This window comes from Epinephelus lanceolatus, chromosome 10, assembly GCF_041903045.1.
Source record: "Epinephelus lanceolatus isolate andai-2023 chromosome 10, ASM4190304v1, whole genome shotgun sequence".
Taxonomy (NCBI): domain Eukaryota; kingdom Metazoa; phylum Chordata; class Actinopteri; order Perciformes; family Serranidae; genus Epinephelus; species Epinephelus lanceolatus.
In genome coordinates, this window is record NC_135743.1 from 42,538,512 (window position 1) to 42,557,711 (window position 19,200).

Consider the following 19,200-nt stretch of genomic DNA (forward strand, 5'->3'; position numbering starts at 1 on the left):
GTGTACAACAGGTCCGATCAAGGTCCCCCCTCCTCCCCTCTGCCATTGGTTCGTGCCGGCCGCCCCGCCTCCAGCAGCGGGCCTGTTGGCTGCTGATGCCGGGCCACCTTAATAACGCATGAGCTACAGCAGCAGCCACCAAGAGGAGACAGAACGCGAGAGAGACTGGTACCGCTGCTGTGCGGGGAACAAGCTGCTGTCTGTCAATGCTCCACCGAAGAGCTTTATAGAGACAAGAGAAACCGAGGCACAGCAAAGGAACGAAGAAGAAACAATACCAGGGAGGTCTGTGGAAGAGAGCAAGAGGAACACTTCATACCGGCAGACAGTGCCTGCTGTATCCCTCCACGCGCACAGACACACACACCTTCATGTTGTGGGATTAATGATCGTAAAGAGACACCGGTGCGTAAAGTTGATGAGCTGACCCGCCCGTCTCCCGCTTCCACGTCTAACATTTCTTCCTGTCATTTTTGGAGGATCGCTGTGTTCCTGAGCTCCCGGCTCCAGCGTGGATTTTGAAACCCATCATAGTGTCTTTGTCTGTGGATGAGCGAGGCTCTGTGGATGGTAAGCTTTCCAGCGGAGCACTGCTGGGAGACACTGGAACGGTCCCTGTGAACGTGCCATATGCGTGTGGAAGATATGGATTTGCTTTTGCTATAGCCAAGATTTGCCGCGGTTTTTTGAAATATTCATTTTTCATTTTTTGACTGTGTGCGTGCTGTTTAATATTTAATATTATTGTTATTATTATTATTATTATTATTTACTCTTAAACGACCACAGAGATTTGAAGACTCATCGTGCGGAATTACAACCATGAACTTTGTTGTCAGTTTGGTACACATCCTTTTGGCAGCGGTTCTCCACCTACCTACTGTAAAGGTGAGTCAGCATATGCTCTGTGTTTTTATTCATAATCAGACAGGGAGGTCTGTTCTCTTTCATACGTGCCGGCAAACATGAACAGCTTTCTATAGGCCCTATCCTTCATTATTTTACATTTAAACGCAAAGAAAACTGTGCTCTCACATCTTTAGTTAACAATACTGCAGGGAAAGTGTTGGCCAGTTCTAATATCAGAAAGTATAATGTGGAAATGTATGAATATTTTTTTTATCAGCCAAATATCCCAGCTCCTATGTTGGTGAACTATCATCATTTTCCTGTCTGTTTCTATGCAAAAGCCTTTGTCTTATTTTGTCTTTTTTATTGCAAAGCCAGATTCTGTTAATGAAGACTGGGAGGTAAAATGTGCTTTATATGGTTCACACAAAGAGACGCGCTTTAAGAAATAAGAGTGTCCTCTGACTCTGTAAAACTTTTTTTTAATTGTTCTCCGCAGAGTGCTAACTTGATTAGAAATAAAGCTTAAAAATTGGTTTGCGCGGCTCACTAAACTGGATGTAATGGAAAGCGGGAACAAGTCATAAAAGTTGTGAATTATGATTAATGATTGCTGGTGGCTGGATTATTACCGTGCCGGATTGAATAATAACTGATTAAATTCCCTAAAAAATCCCAAAAAATCTCTCAGTTATTGTTAACGTGCTCAGTGTTTCCGGATAGTGTGCGTTAAACTGTTAGATTTCTGAATGGAGTTCTGCGTGACGCGCCTTGAGTACAGCTCGAAGTGCAGTGTAAAGTCTGTACAGTCAGTCCTCTCAGCTTTTCAGCCGCAGGCTTCAGTCCCAGTAAGTTTTTTTTTTTTCTCACGGCGATCGGGAGTGTGTGGAGGCTGAGACCCGGTTCCTCTTGTCCTGCCGCCTTGCAGGATGCCCACCTCGTCCCCACACAGGCCGAACCGCTTTCTCACGCAATATCTCCACCGGTTACAGCAGACAGACAAGGTGAACGGAGGTCTGCCAGGGATACCGATTCGTCACGTCATCTTACTATCAAAACAAAAGCCGATTCCTGTTACTCCTTTCAAAATAAAACCAAGCCTCATTCAAGCTATTTGACGGCTTTGAGTGAATCGTGAAATGACTGCATTATTAAATAAAACCCACTCTCTTTTTCTTGGAACACTACTGTGACTCTTTGCTTTTATCTTAAAGTGCTCAAACTAATGAAAGCATGGAATTATTGTGAGCAGTCAGACTTTCCATTTAAATTTCATTTTGAGCTCTTCATAGTTAACAGCCTACTTTAAACTGTTTGAGCAACAGGCTGCAGGGCCTTTATTTTGAAGGTAAACTTGCCTCGCTCCTCAACTGCGTGTTTGTAGCTTGACAGGTCTGATGCGTCTGCACATGTCAGCAAGCAGAGATAAAATTAGAGAGTAGGGCCAAAAACAACACGTTTTTTGTATCTGACGCCTCTTGTGACACTTTTATTTTGCTAACTGTCGTTTTATTTAAATTTTTATCTTGACCTTCCTGAAGCTACAGATTTTTTATGAGCCTCCCTGAGTGACTGGAAAAAAACACAAAACCCTCCCTAAATATATTACCATATTTTTCAATATTCAAATATGTTAAGCATGCAGGAGCGCAGTCTTTAATGTTTTTACAGGATCTGGTTTGTGCAAGTTATTTTTTTTTTGTGAAATTTTAAATGAGACATGTAGAGCTAAGTGATTATTATGAAATATCACTATTCTTCTGTTTTAACAGTGTCAGACAAACAGCCCCACGATTTTAAAAAAGTCCCCCCCAACACACACACACACACACACACACTTTTTTGATGCAATGAACTGAAAATAAAAACCTTGACTTACTTTGATTCCCTCACTAAAAGCCAACGAGGCAGATGATTTGGATTTGTTTTAAAGTGATGAAATGTTTATGGAGGCGGTGCTGCATGCAGATGAGAAATATTTAACACCTGGTTTGATGTGCATCTCTTACAGACTGCCAGCATTAACAAGGGAGTGGAGAAGAGTAAAAATGAGGGTAAGTTTTCTTAGTCTAATATAAAGACCTCTGTGTGCAGGCCAGATGACAATAGGGCCACCTAGTGGACATGTGATAAACATAGCCTATCTTAACCCCCCATCAAAGTTGTCAGCGGTTAAAGGTGTGACTTGGGACTTTGGAGTCGCCATAAAAGTGTTGCAGTTTCCAAAACAAGACATAACGTGAGAGAAAGGGCGGAAATCAGTGAGTGCCTTTACAATAATTTGCAGTTGTTGAATTTTTTGTGTGCATTTGTTTTTCCCTCCAGTCTGTGGTGGAAGAAACCAGTCAGTAAATGAGCAGACAGTCAGCCTCGGTTCAATGCCATGTTTGTCTGACAGTGACTGTGTGGTGCTAAAGCCAAGGCTGGACCTGCTGCTTTGTGATGGATGAAGATGCTGATTAGTCACTACAAACAGCATCAGTGGACAGGCTCTGTGGTGGTTGTTAGTGTTAGTAGAGGAGCAGGAAGTCTGTCATCTGCACGCTGCTGACCTTCACACACACACACACACACACACACACACACACATACACATACGTCAGGGATCACACCACCTGTCAAAAGCTGTCATATGCACTGTGATAAGACTAAGGCCTGATTACTCCTGGCGGAGAGCTCCTCTAGCCTGGTGAAACCATCCTAATCTCGCGAGCTCATATTCGATTTCGCTCCGCAGATCAGTCAGGCCATGCCATCATAAAGGCACATTCTGGCATCGGTTAAAGCTTACCGGGCCAATCACAACCGTTTATTACTTTGGGGCGGGTTATTTGAAATCACATCATCAGAATAGGAGGGACAAGGAGCGGAGTGATTGCATTTCGTAAACAACCAACATGATTAATGATTTTGAAACTGCGATGGTAAATGTGTTGAAAGAACTGGAATGTACATTTTCTTTAAAAGCAGAGCAAACGGCTGCACTGAAAGCTTTTATTGAAAAAAAGGATGTGTTTGCCATCCTTTCTACGGGGTTTGGTAAAAGTTTAATTTACTAAATGGCTCCGTTGATCAGGAAAAAGATGGGACTCAGTGAAAACCCAGTGGCTATTGTTGTTTCTCCGCTAGTTGCTCTCATGGAGGAGCAGGTCAGGGAAGCAACCAAACTAGGAATCATAGCCATGCAACTTGGAGTCCGCAGTGAGGAGGAAATCCACAAACATGGCAACACTCTTTCCCAGACATCATCACAGCTCATCTCCACTGCAGCTTGTTTGCTGGTCTGTTTACAGTGGTGTTGTGCTAGCCTACGTCACACGTTTCATTTACTCTGATTGATTTTCTGTCTTTCCATTTGCGTGAAGGGGCACTTTGGGTGACAGCTGTTCATACCGCCCCTCGGGAATAGAGGAAATGTACAGTCCGTGTCCAGACCCATTCGCGTTTTGCGAATTGGGTCTGGACACGCCAGGCTAGAGCTCCTCACCATTATTGATAGGATTTATTCAGATTATTTTTCAACAATAGATCCCACGAAAAGATCAAAACCTGCGGTGTGTCTCATGATCACTTCTGACTTCTCCACCCTGTCTGTGGCTCCCAGCCCAGAGGCAAAATTATTACTATTATTATTATTATTATTATTATTATTATTATTATTGTTATTATTATTATTATTATTATTATTATTTACCTTAAAATAAATTGGTTGGCAAACTCATGACTCATCATGTGACCTAAGTATTTAACTTTGGTCATTTGATTATGATGAGGACCATGATAGGCAGTTAAAAGCCCCCAAAGAAGGTTAAGAAGTGGACCTTGAGTTAAGACTTTTTTCTTTGTCTGACCAAACCCAGTGCCGGTGTTGATTGTGAATAAGACATCACCCAGTGCAACAATGTGACTCATGATGTGTATTTAATAGTTTGTAGACAAGAGTGGAGCTCCATGGCACAGAAGAGGAAGATTTTTCAGGTCTTTGGTACAGACACAGTACCTGTCAGTAAGAGGCACTCACTGTTGGTTTGGCTCTTGTCATTAGACTTACTGATGATACCAAGCATGTAGAGTATGATCAGAGTGAAGCAGCTGAGTGTGCTGACGTGAGACTGTCTGCTGACTGTCTTGTGAACCAAATCCACTCAGCAGGTGTGAGTGTTTCAGCTGCTCACGTCTGCTGGCCTGGTCACCGGAGCCAAAACTGCAGAGTCATTCCTTATAGTGCTGGAGCGATACATGGTACTGCAAAATTAGTTTTTATCGGGAAAAAATGGATGTGGTCCTTACAGTGAGGTCAGTCTTTGACATAATGGATATTTGCTTTTATTAATATTTGTGTTACTTCTATTATGTGATGTATTAGCAGAGAGCCTCCAACTGTGATGTGATAGTATTCTCCCCTACATCTCTAAACTTGCTTCATTATGCCACAGCTAATGTGACTTCCAGCGTACAGTATGGTTGAAATACTTTTTAAAACTTCCCACAGTGGTACACACAGTCAGCCAGCATTAGTCCAGAGGCAGGGCCTGCACAGGGGTGGGCTTCCTGGGGGTCACATGTCAGAGGTGAAGACTGGCGCCACAGTGCCTGCTCTGACAGACCAGAGGTCAGGAGTTAGCAAGGGGTCACTGGGAACCCAGTCTGATGGACTGTGAGATGGATTATTCTGGGCTGCACAGGGAATGGGAATACAGAGAAGGCTGGCAGGTCAGTCAGTTAGTTTCACTGAGTCTCAGTTTGGTATTAAATGGTTCATTCTGACAAACTCTGTTATCAACTTTCTGGTCTTGATCTCCAAATATTACTAATATTAATATTAATATTGCTTATGTGCCATGTTGTACCACAGTTTTGCAGAGGGGATGTCAAAACTTGAGAAGAGAAAGAGATACAATTTAATTACAAGGTCACACATTCATATGATAAAGTGTTGCATCTCCACACCAACTCAGTCAGGGTGGCATCTTTCTGTGGAGCTGCTTAGTGTAGGCTAATTATTGCTACTGAAATAATGTCTGTTGTTGCTCTTGTAGGTTTTACTACTAGCTTTTCACATGTTCATAAGTCATGAACAGCCTGAGTCGTCTACTCTGAATTTTTTTTAGAGCATATTCTGACTTGTCCGTTTCTACCAAATGGTTGGAATCAGGGAGCTCTGATTAGGATTTTGGGGGCCAATCACCACTAAGGATCTAGGATGTATTTGGATGTATGTAAGGGTGTATTTGAAGCCTTCTATTTATTCTGTAGCATTAAGGCTGTTTTAATCTCTCTGAAGCTTGTCTTGTTATTGGCCATCACTTAAGAAATAAATGAATGTGGCCCCTTCACTGGCAAAAGATGAACAGGTGCTCTCTTCTTCAGCAATAAAAATCATGCAGTGAATGTTTGAAAAGACAAGAAGTTGGGCTGGATAGGTAGCCTATCCATTATTACATAAAGCTTCTCTATTTACTTTTCATACTAGCTATAAAGATGATGATGATGATGATCAATATTGTCTTTTTTCAGTCATCCCTCTCACAGAAGTCATCACCAAGAGCATGTGTAAGCCCAGGGAGGTGCTGGTGGACATCATCCAGGAGTATCCGGAGGACACAGAACACAACTACATTCCTTCCTGTGTGGTCCTCAACCGCTGTGGAGGCTGCTGCAATGACGAAGCGATGGAGTGCGTACCCACGGAAACCCGCAATGTCACATTGCAGGTGAGCCCAGGGGATGTGGGTTTACAAAATTTGCTGAACTTAACTGATTAAAAACCTGAATCATCCTTAGACAGTTATGAAATAGTAGTTTGATAAAATGAAATTAACACAAGATTAATTTTCAGCTGCATCTCATGGTCTTCATCAGCAGATGGACTTTGTTTAGTTGTTATGGAGATGGCTCAGTTGTCATCACATGATCTAAGTATAGAGTTGTATGTTCTCATGTGAATGAATTTCCATACCTAGGTCACACTGTGACAACTGAGCTGACTCCATGAAAACTGAGCAAATCCCACACACTGATACAGACCATGAAATTGAGAATTACAGAAAAGGCTAGTAAGAGGTCTTCAAGGGTAAGTTTGGTATTTTTCAATCTGGACCCTAATTTCCCATGTATTTGTGTCTCAGTGATTAATGGGAATAATTATTTCTCAAGCTGTCCGGTATTGTGTGAGAGTGCTGCAGCTGGCAGCAGCAAAACAGTCCGCAATGTAACCAGTCGGGGCATGTTTGCGTTGTCAATGTTCATCCACTAAAAGTGTTTGTTTTTGCCTCTGATGGGCTCATTGTTATTCAAAGTGTCCGAACATTTTTTGAAAGGAGCCCCACAGAGACAGGCCTTTTATGTTAAAGAGTAAGATCCTTCTTATTCTTACCAGACACAGCCCTGAAATCGCTGTTGACAAACATACCAGGCTCCATTTAGATAAACAGTGATTTTAGCATGAACAGCAGCATATTTTAACAACCATGGTGATTGTCAAAGCAGTGGGAAGATGAACCAAGGTGGCTTTTGTGAGTCTTACTTTGTTTTTGTCAACTTTGAATGAAGTGTTTTACAGTGATAAAATGACTTGTTCATTTATATGGAGTCTGGTGGGATTACATGGCTCTTTCTGGAAAAAAACAAAATGATCTTACTCTTTAATAAAAAGTCTCTTGATGGGATCCTTTCTATTATCTTGTCAGACGCCTCTTATAACAATCTGAGCCTGTCAGTGGCAAAAAATATGCACTTTTAGTGGATAATCATTGACAATGTGAACACACCTAGAGTAGTTACATTGCAGCCTTTTTTCGCAGCTACCGGCTGCAGCGCTCTCGCTCAGTACTGGACAGCTTTCAAAAATAGTTGCTCTCATTAGTCACTAAAAACTTAAAACATGTAAGAAATTAGGGTCCAGGTTGTAAAATACCAAAATTAACTTTAATCCAATTTTGTCAAACCTAAAATCTGAAATTTGAGACCACACGGTTTAGTATGTCTGTAATTCTTGAGACATCATTCTTCCGTCCAGAAGCAGAGCGGAGAAAGTGAGGCATCTCATAAATGTTGTTTACATCGACACACTGTGTTTACAGCCATGTCTGTATTGTCAGAGCCTCTACTGTCCACCAACAAGCCTGAGTGTCTGGCACAGGCATCGGCTGGTGAAGCATAGGGATATAGACTAACACAGACATTGGAGCTGTTTGGTTAGAGAGTGATCAGGGCTGTGGTGTTTAGACTGTAAGTTATGAAAAGTCATGTTGATGTCATTTTAATCTTAACCTTGTCTTATTATGTCCTCTGTTTCTCTTCAAGGTAATGCGGTTTAGACCAAGGGTAACTGAACACACTATTGACTTAAGTTTCACAGAGCATCAAAAGTGTGAATGCAGGTAAGAGACTGCAGACCTCACACACAGTATAACAGTAATGTGCTATAAGAAAAAAAAACTAAAGCATGTTGCTTTTTTTACTTTCAGATTGAAGCCAGATGTTCAAGCAAAGAAAGAATAGTAAGTACGTGTTCTGTCTTCTTCTGTTTTGAATGGTTTCTGTGGAACAGACAATCAGGGTTTTCTACCAGCAACATGTCTTTGACTTGGTTTGGTGGCTTGTTGTACTCGAGCAGGGCGAGAGGTACCTAGCTGGACACTGGAAGCATCAGGTTTCTGTTAAAGTCAGGATCAGTTCTGTGAGGGTCTCTGATGAAGAATGTTAATATCCAGTGGTGACAGCATTATCGTCAATATGGGCGTGAATTGGATCCTTATTTAGTACTTAGAATGCTTTTGATACTGAAATGTTAAGATTTGAATCAAGAACTATTTGATCAAAGAATAAGAAAATAACAAATCTGAGCAGACATTTCATTCCAGTTCTCAGTTTTGGACAAGTGTTGAAGCTCATGTCTATGGACACGTTGGTCAGTACCAAATGAATGAGGCTTGTCGTGATATACTGGTATTGACGTGATACTTAAAAATGAAATGCTGATATAATGTTAATAATACAAATATGATGATATTGTGTAAATAACCGAACACCTCTCAAATCATTTCCATTTCTTTCCATTTTTGCTTTCTCCAATGCCATCTAGTTGCCTTTTCCCCATCCATTAAGTGAAATTGCCAAACCTATCGTCATACAACGGCTTGTATGATATCTAACAAGTGCACAACGAATGATGTTATGTACTTAACATATAGTTATGTAGGTTAAGTTTAGGCAAGTATAGTTACTTTGGTTAGTTAAAGAAAAGAAACACGGTTTCAGCTAGTTTCAGAAAGTTCTGAATACCAGTCTCCTGGGAAAAAGTCCTGAATCAAAGTCCTGTGTTTTGTGTCTCATCAACTACCCCAACCTGCCTCTTTATGGGCACCACTTCATTCTTTCCTCCCATCAGCACATTGGTTATGTGATGGCAGCCTTCCCAAATACATGGATTATACATGAATTACAGGCTAATGATTAAGCAGGATATTTCTGATTTTTGGTCCATTACTTTTGGTTAAGACTACTGACTCAGGTGTGCAAGGTCAGAGGTTTAATTCCCAGTCAGGGTGGGGCAACACCTAACCCTTAAGGTTTAAGGTTCTTAATGCTTATAGCCTACCTCAGGATGAATGAAACTCATCATCATATCAACATCAATATATATATAAATATAAATATAAATATATATATATATATATATATTTTTATATATATATATATATATATATATATATATATATATATATCTATCTTTTGGCTATGATATAGTGCCAGGCTCTAAAATAAATATTAAGTTTCAATACACACTACTAACTTTTAAAGCTGTGGTTAATCTACACAGAATTACAAATCTTACGTTTCAGTTTGTGTTCCTTTCAGTTCAGTTCAACAGAAAGTGGCCATACAGCCACAGTTTAAGAAGCCTAAAGTATATCATCCATTTCAAGTTTACAAGTGTCCCATCCTGTTTCCTGTGGATGTTGGAGGTAGAGCGCACGGCCTTCAGATCCTATCTTTACAGGTCTCTCACACTTTGCTCTCTTTATGGCAGCTGCTTTAGTACTTTATGGTGTGACTATAACAGCGTGAGTGATTTAGGCGTAGCCGGCCGGCTTTAGACCACACACTGCTGTCACAAACCTGACCCTCAGCGGCTCCCTCAGTCTAATCATAGCGACAGGTGTCATGCAGTTAGCCTATTTTTATTTTTAGTGGTGTAAATAGAGGATGAGCTTGGAGGCGTTGTCATCAATTGAGAGAAGTTGCTCACTGTCACAGTTGACACAGGGCTGTGTGTGTGTTTGACATATGCATACATGGCGGTTAGTGTGTGTCTTGAGGCTTCTCAGGGGTAGGTCAGGTTGTTTAATTGGATAAGAGGAGTGTGTGCGTGCTAGACTGTGGACTCAGTGGGTTAAAAGCTGATGGATTGGTGGAGGAGAGATGGGATCATGTTAACTAAGTTGGTTTGTCATGGGGCTGAAGTGAGCTGAGTTCCATGCAGCCTTGTTGAATGTCTGCCTGTCAGTGTGCACGTAGGCAGCCAGTTTCCCCTGCGGCAGGGTGGAGTGGAGGTGCTATAAAGAGGATGTGCTCATTCATACAGTCAGTTACAGGAACATAAACCCAGATACAGTTAGCTCAGTCCTGCCCTATGGATCAATATCCACCCCTGTTAATGAGGGGACTCGATTAGAGCAGATGCTTTGTTGGTTGATTACCTCCTGTTTGGCTTTATCAGCTATTGACTGAACCCTGCATGACAATCCCTGCATCTGCTCAGGTGTCTCTTCTCTTTCTCATGCCATCTCTCTGTTTGTCAGGGCCAAAAACTACAGACACCAGCAAGATTAGGCTGGCCCAAAGCTACAGTATGCCTTGGCATCAGCATAATATCTCTCTTCATAGCTGATACCAAATTATTTGTTGGTATATTCTAAACAAACTTTTTTGTATACAGGTTCTAGTTGTGTCTGTTTTACATCTGCAACAACATTCCACTCCATTTATAATGGCAGTGAAATGAATTTTGCCATTGGCATTTGTCATGTTATCTCTGTGGGAAATGGTTATCTTTAAGGCTTTTTGCTGGCCTTGCTGCATTGATAAGTGCTTCCTGCTTCTACGTTCTGGTGGGGGCTTTTGTCTGTTGTCATGTTTCCTTCTGTTTCAGATGACAGATCACCACAACAGCTGCAGCCCTTGATTAATGAGATATATTGGATTTTTTTGAAGTAGGGTTGTATGAGGCATTTACCCATAGTCAATCAGTATGTTTATATGACATTAGAGACAATTGATATATTGTGTTAGTCCGACTTAAACCAGACTTTTAAAATACATGTAGACATATTAGTCCAACTGAAATCATACTAAATCAAATTTCTCAAAGTCAGATTAACACACTGGGATAATGCTCTCGGGCATTGACTTACTCCTGCATGTATACAGTCATACGCCACTTATGGTAAAGTAGTTGGACATAAATCAATTTCCCTCCTGTGCTTGAATACTGGGAAAAGGAGAGTAGTCCAATTAAATGGCCTCGTCGAGCTATGACCGTAGCACCACTTAATTGTGCATGTAGATGTACTGACTGTATTACATACAGAAAATGTCTGTTGACACGCTCCCAGTTTGGAGAAGCAGCATGAGTATAGACACCAAAGCTAAGCAATGTGCTGCTATGGACGGGGGGCAGGAGCAAAATGTATTTCCGCCACCTAAAAGAAATCAATATTAGTTTAAGTGTACACTATATTGAGAGCATTTCATCGCTTTACCTTTCCAACAGACAGCACATTCAAAGGGGGAAGTCTTTGGTTCTCAATCTATGCTCTTGTCAAGGCCACCAGGCCTTGATCAGTTAGTCATTTAGTGTTATTGTGAGACTCTGGTGAATCTGAACCAACACATTTAAACAAAGTCATACAGTAACACAAACTAATTAACTGATTGAGGCAGTGGTGTCCAGCAATGCTAAATTACTGTTTTTCTCAATGGGAGCTATATAACTGCTTCAGTTACACATCCAAAATCCATATCTGGTGGCCATGTGAAGCAGTGAAAATATTCTAAATATAGAGAACACTTAGACTGATGTTGATTTTTTTGAGGTGGGACTTTTTTTAGTTAGCTAAGATATACATTGTTGCTGACCCCTTCATAGCAGTATTTAGGGGTGTGCCAACTGACTTCTGCTGCAGGTAATACACTGACTAGAATAGAATAGAATAGAATAGATTACAAAGAACTTTATTTATCCCCGAAGCGAAATTCAACGACTCCCTATTCGATAACTACCTCATACAGCCCCTTTTACAGTGCACTGAGTGCAGTAGTACCGACACATGTGCATAGCTTAACAGCATTGTAGCCTTGAGAGGTTCACAGATAAATTCTGCTTTGGGTTGCTCTGCTCCTGTTTTTATTCAGGAGGTCTAGAAGGTGATACAGAATAACTTGGATATGTGCTGTGCAAAGCAAAATCAGTTCCATCAGACAAAGCATAGTTCCTTTGTGCCCCATAGCAGCTACCCTTATATATCTAGTTGTGTCCTTGTTGTGTCTGTAATGTGACCTTCCATCTCAATGGCGAGCACTGTAACAGATACTGCAGCAGCTATAGTGTCTACCTCACTGTCAAGCTATTAAATGTTCATTTTTCATCTTTGCGTGCCACCTATGGGTTACCACGCTGCCTCAGTGACATTGCTGCACCAGCAGAAATCCCATACATTTTTACAGCATATTAAAGACAGTGAAATCACCTTTTTACTTCTATAATATGATGTAATTGTTCTTGTTAAAATAGAATGGTAGGGTTAAACATCTGATGTCTGGGGGAAAGGCAGGATGAAAAATAAAACATTAGGTAAGGTTTAAATAACAACAGCAGAATTTGCTTTGTTGGCTTAATTTTTGCTAGTGTAGGACGGTGTATCCATTGAAGATTTGTTGATTTCCAGATAGTGGTTTATTGGTCTTTTAGTATAAAGTCATGGGTATGGTGCCCAATACTTAATGTCCAATTAAACACACGAGTAGGGTATCACCCTGTGTCATTTCTGGAGATGATACTAAGCTTTATGCTCAAATCTGAGCCACAAATCCAGTCTTGTGTGTAAACAAATGTCTTTTCAAAGCGATCTTGGTGCAGGGTGGGTTGGCCTGTGAGGAGGTGGGGGGAGGATAGGGATGTTGCATGAGTGTCTGTGTCTGCTTTTTCTGCAGAATTCGCTCTATAGCTTAGATCTCTCTCTCTCTCTCTCTCTCTCTCTCTCTCCCTTTTTGCTTCCCTTGCAGCCACTGTGAGCCTTGCTCAGAGAGAAGAAAGCGCTTGTTTGTGCAGGACCCTCTCACCTGTAAATGCTCCTGCAAATTCACACAATTAGACTGCAAGTCCAGGCAACTTGAGTTAAACGAAAGAACTTGCAGGTTTGTTTACCATACATACACGATAAACAACGTGTCTTGAATCCCAGCCCTCAAACCCCCTTTTATTTTCCACCCATCTACCCATCTCTCCGTCCATCTCTGTGCTTCCTGCAAAGATCAATTCCCTTCCTGCTAAGGAATGCATGCTTTTCCCTGCTTTTGATGTTGTGTTGGTGTTTGTAGATGGGAATGTGGCAGCTCTGCGCTTCTCTGTGCTTGCATTGTCTCTTGTAAGATGCAAAAGTCACATCAGATTTAAGTGTTGGTGATGTCTTGAGATTACAACAGAAGTGTTGTTTTAATACATTCTGAATATTTATGATGTAACATGTAACTGCTTGCATGTTAGTCAGCTCAGATTTAAAACTTTTTCTATAAAAGTCTGGGTTAGAAACTCCAAGACACATCCCATAATACTTCAATCTGAATGAAGCAGTCAGCAGCCTATATTCAGAGATTACCTGAAATGTTATCTCCAGTTTGATTTTGCTATATCTTTATCTTTTTTAATTAGTACAAGCTGTTGTTGAGTGAAAATCTTGTATCTCAGTGATCTTTTTGGTGAAGTAAGAAAGATTTTCTTAGTTTAGTTAGTGACTTTGTTTAAATTGGATGACAAAAGCCAAGGAAAGGACAGGGTAAACAATAGGGTTTTATGGTTTATAAACTTAGGAGGAGCCCATGGAAGGGTTGGTTCAAGCTTATTTACTCACTTAAGGATACACGATAATATTGGTATGTCTTGGTGTTGGCCAAAATTGGCTTTAAAATGAACTATCAGAATCAGCCAACATAGTTGTTCTTATTTTTCACAATAAATGAATATTACATACATTGAAAAGTGTATTTCATGTCTCCATCTGGTGGTGAGCCATCAGGATAAGAGTGTGCATGCATAATATAATGTTAATTAGAAGAGACTTGATGATCACTTAAAATAAGGTAGGGAAAAATTGGATATATCAATATCAGTGTCAGTTTTCAGTCAAATTAGTTGTTCAGCATATTGGATATCTGCAAAAAATCCAATATTGTGCATCCCTAACAGCACCATCTTTATGCAGAAATTGTTTCAGCATTAGTCCTAACAATCCAGAGCCCTCACTGTGAATTGACTGGGACTGTTCCTTCAGCAGAAAGTAGTTTGAATAAGAGCTGAATGAAAAGGACATTTTTCAGGATGTGCTGATGGTGGAATGGTTAAGATCCATATTAGCTCGGTGGAGACCCCTTGTTACCTGTCATGCCACTGACCTCCACTGTATTGGGATGAAGGCAGAAATCTCAGAGATAGGTATCTGGATAATTGCTAAATTTATTTTTTAAACATGAGCGTGAAAATTCACCATTGGTGTAGGATATAGAAGCCTGACAAAAAAATCTTATCTTACAGTTCACTTATCACCTTTTTAGTCCCAGAGATTTCAGGGTCTTCATCAGCAGACTTATAATGAGCAAACTCCATTCGCGGGTGAAGACCATGAGAGACGGCTGAAAGTTCTCGAAAAAGAAAAAGAAAAAGTTAGTTAATGGACCTTGAGTCTTTCTTTTTTCTTTTTTTTCTTCTCTGAAGCATTTTTGCATATAGATATAGATAGATATAGGGCGGGGCGATATGGAGAAAATCAAACTTTATAATATTTGTGACCAAATACCTCAATATCAATACTGAGACAATATTGTAGGGTTGACTATTGGTGTTTCACTACATAATTACACAATGAGATTTTAATATAAAGTCATCAGTAATGTGTATTTAATGACTAAGTGGGTGAAGGCAAATAATTGAAAAGTCTGGTAAATTCAGAAAATGACATCACTTTACTATGATGCAGCCTTTAAATCAGGAAAAGACAACACTTAGGATATTACCATATCCAAAATCTAGGACGATAGCCAGTCTTATATCATGATACTTATATAATAAAGATAAACTGCTCAGTCATACCAGGTACCACTAGGAGAAACTGAAATTTTTTTTTTTTTTAAGCACGAAAATCACCAATTTGGAGATGTTAGCCCCTAGCTAACAAGGTTTCACGACCTCTCCTGACCCAGCCACTTCCATGACCTCTGACCCCCGAGGAACCCCCACTCTGCTTTAGATTTAGAGAGCCACATAAGTCTGGGTAAAGTGACCAGTAGCATGATTCCAAGTGGTTGCTCAGGAGAGGGAGTGGAGGGGACCTTAGGGTGGGGGGTCTCTGGAACTGGGGTTAGGTGCCTGTTCAACCCCACAACTCCTGTCTAGCAATAATCCCTTTTTTTTTTTTTTTGCATGGAGCAGATGTGTAAGACACCGTGCTCATCATACTCTGTGAGACGAGGCTGTACAAAATTTGCTGCTTGTCATAACCAGAGTTTCATCTTGTCCTCCACAGATGTGATAAACAGAGGAGATGAGACCAGCAACACTGTTATGAAGGAATTCTTTTCTTGGCACAGCACTTTGAAACCTGAGGATGCATTCCTTGCAAGGACACAGAACGACAATGCAAGACAGGACATTCTGGATGCACATCTTGCCACTGTCTGTTTTCCGCCTAAAGATATTAATATATATGTACGTATACTAAAAGTACATCGACAATGTGTATTGCTGCTACATAAAAAGACATTATTTAAGCAAAACGAATGCGCCACTGGCGCGTGAATGGGAAAATGTTTCAATGGTGTTCTGCTCGTGAGTAGATCTGATAGAAGAAATTTGTTATTTTATGTAACACTTCACTGGATGCTGGTCTGCTGTGGATTTGAAAATCTTAAATATTTCAAGTGACAAAAACTGGTGACTTCGACGAGCGGTGCAGCAGAAGCCGAACTTGCCTCCGAGCCCCGACAGAAGAGAATAAGAGGAGACGGAGGGGGGATGAGGAGGTGGAGGTGGAGGAACATCTGTTGTACTTGAACTGAATGGCACGTCCAAGAACGGCTTCCCTCTGTGACATGATGTGAAGTTTTGAGACACCATGGTGTGAGAATACACCTGAAACGTCTCTCAGAGTTTCCCGAAGTGACTGTGGATGCAGGTTATGTGCCATGGTGATGGATAATGTGAAGATGACCTTCTTTCCTCACGGAAGGGTTATGTGACGATGGCAAAAACTAAACTTAAGCTCAGCTGCTGGGGAAGTTTTAGCAAGTCAGAAGATTTTAGTCAATTTTGGGTCAGGGTTAGGTCTATCCCCAAGTGTGGGCAAGTAAACAATGTTAGTGTTAAATTTAAGGGTAGGTTGATTGAGTTTCCATCAGGGTTAAAGGTATGAAACCACTACCTGTGTCTGGGCCTGCCTCCTTCATGTAACCCTTCCCTGGTGGGAAATATGATTTGTCTCTCTTTTTGTGCACAGAGTTTATTATTATTTACATTTTTAAGGAATTGTGTTCCTTTCACAAAATGTTGCAAGACCAGGCTGTCTAAAGGGATACTACTGTGGGTATATATGGAGACAAAAAGTGACTAGACAAGCTGATCACAGGTCAGATCAGCACCTCACTGTAGAAATCCACAACCTTCCAGTTTCCTTATTTAATGCCTTTGTGTGTGTTCCAAAGAAATAGTCAGGCATCCACAACAGAGCAGTTTATCATAACGATCTGTATATACTTACTAGATATCCCTTTGTCTAGTACACTACATCTAATTTATAGAATATCCTAAGTATTCTGTATTCTGATATTTATATGCAGTGTTAAGGTTATTTTTGTTTGTACTTCTCAATTGTTTTCAGTCTGTCTGGAAATTGAATGGAGAACACGTATGACTGTAGACTCCTTTTTTGTGGGAAAAAGGACTGAAAGACAATGCTTTGACATTCCTAAATTTAAACTAAAGCTGTGTTTCTCACCAGCTGGAGGGGGATCACGGTGGGCCTGTTGACCGTTAGAAACCCCAGCCACCAACATGTGCGTGAATGATGCGCCAGCACAGGTGTTTTTTCATTTTGGACTGGGTTGATGGGACATGTGGTTTTGCACTTGTGGGCCCAAATGCACGTCATAAGGAGGACTGAAGGAGTCTCGTTGCTGCTGCTCAGCTCAGACCTAATTTAGTGAAGACTGTCCAATTAGGCTGAGGCCTCCAGTCTGACGGTGGTGAACTAGCACAGTGTTTTCTCTGACTTTTACCCAGACACGAATACCCATAACCCCCACCCCCAATAAGTATTACACTGTTGTGTGGTTCAGCAGGATTCAGCCTCTTACCACAAATCAAACATTTATTTTATTACTAAACTGTTACCATGAGGAAAAGATGAGCCAGAAAAAATGGGAAATGAAAATGCTGAATAAAGTCGCAAGTTATATATGGAATAGTAAATCACAAAGAAACATTTAAGTTAAAATAGGAACACTTAAAAATACTGATGTTATATATAAGATTAAAAAAATTTAAATAGGTTAAGGACTACAGAAGTGAAGAACTGCCATGTCAGGAAGGGATTTTTTTTTTTTTTTTTTTTTTTTTAACTAAAAGGTGTGTTATAACTTGAAACTATCTTGTTAAAAAAAAAGTTTCTTGTTTTAACATGAAAACAAATGTGGCATCAATTTGCTCCCATAAAGACCACTGTTATTAGTATGTGCTAGCATATATTATGTATGTATATGTATATATATATACATATATATAATTTATTTTTTAAAATAAATTAACAATTATGTGATACAGTTGATCTGGAGGCTGCTGGATATCAACGGTACATGAAAAAAAAAAAAAATTGGACAAATGCGAAAAATAATTTCGGTTTGACATGTTTCAATCCTATGGAGGCTGCAAACTATCAGGGTACTCGTGCAAGAATCGTTGTTTATGCTCATAAGTATTAGTTAGTATTTATGCCTTCGAAATAAGAACTTTTCCGCTCATATGAGTGATTTTTACCCTGAAATACCTTAAGAGAACCAAAACAATCCTGAAAAATAGCATAAATTATGTTGATATTACTATTTGAAACCTGAAAAACAGTATATACATGTAACTCATCAGAAATTCTTTCAGTGTGTGTGTAACCAACAGCTAAAGCTGGCCAGCAGAGAAAACAAGGAGCGCTTAAATGGACACTGTAAATTGTGTGTTAACCATATGAAGACACCTGAAATTATTATTTATTTAAAGCAAAGAATCACTAACTTTTTGTAAAACAACTTATTTATTCAAAGGTGTGAACTCCTAACTGTACTACCTGCGATGCTTCGCACATTATTGTCAGGATCAGTCAGGAGACGGGTCAAGACTCAAGTCAGTGATTGTGACTTAAGACTTAGATTTATGGTGAATATAGTGAATATCCTGCTTGTGTTTCTGTTAGTGCCAGCTGTTGAAACTGCTGTTCATGTGAACCGCCCTTCTGTGCTGCCACTGTCAAACTGGAGGCCTGAGGGTGTGTTCATTGAGCCCAGCTGCTGGCTCAGTGCCCACACCTATCCAGTCCTCTGATCATGACAACATTCTATTTGTATTTACGTAAATGACAGACTTTTTCTTGAGTTTGTACAGTCACTCATTTTTAGTATATTTTCACATTAATATATTTATTGGTGCTGTAAAATGTTTTACAATATTAATACTCTTTGTTGTTTTTAGTGTAAGTATTAAAACATATTTATTTTGAAAATACATTGTCTTTTGTATTAAATGGTAACTTGTTATCTTTTCAGTGTGAAAATGATGGTGTCAGATGAAGCTGATTCAGATGTAGCAGAGCAAATATGACATGTTTCACATCTTGGTAGATCATTAACAGACATGATGATGTCTGCATGTAATAATAATAATAATAGTAATAATAATAATAATGTAGACCAACAGAGTTTCTATGGTGTAAACATGTAGCTAGGGATCCAAGATAGTTTCAATAATTAAATTGAAAAAGTAGTTTCTTTTTAAGAAAGACATACTCCTCATGTTCCCTTTCTTTAAAACTATAC

General features: G+C 40.0%; 1 protein-coding gene across 2 annotated transcripts; it reads left to right on the top strand.

The window, feature by feature from the left end:
• Positions 1-112: 112 nt before the first annotated feature.
• On the top strand, positions 113-18,889 carry LOC117266063 (vascular endothelial growth factor A-A). Of its 2 annotated transcripts, XM_033641003.2 has the most exons (7): positions 113-888; positions 2,861-2,903; positions 6,367-6,563; positions 8,155-8,231; positions 8,319-8,351; positions 13,138-13,269; positions 15,651-18,889. In XM_033641003.2, the coding sequence occupies exons 1-7, from the start codon at positions 823-825 to the stop codon at positions 15,670-15,672; spliced, it is 570 nt and encodes a 189-aa protein (XP_033496894.2). In that variant the 5' UTR covers positions 113-822; the 3' UTR covers positions 15,673-18,889. The 2 variants fall into 2 exon arrangements, with proteins under 2 accessions (XP_033496894.2, XP_033496897.1); XM_033641006.2 differs by lacking the exon at positions 13,138-13,269 and having other exon boundaries at positions 8,319-8,355.
• The last annotated feature ends 311 nt before the right edge of the window (positions 18,890-19,200 follow it).

Bases quoted from the DNA above. Each gene is read 5' to 3' on its own strand.
- LOC117266063 (XM_033641003.2), top strand. From the start codon at position 823: ATGAACTTTGTTGTCAGTTTGGTACACATCCTTTTGGCAGCGGTTCTC. The intron at 889-2,860 runs GTGAGTCAGCAT...CATCTCTTACAG, and splicing joins TCCACCTACCTACTGTAAAG to ACTGCCAGCATTAACAAGGG. The intron at 13,270-15,650 runs GTTTGTTTACCA...TGTCCTCCACAG, and splicing joins TTAAACGAAAGAACTTGCAG to ATGTGATAAACAGAGGAGAT.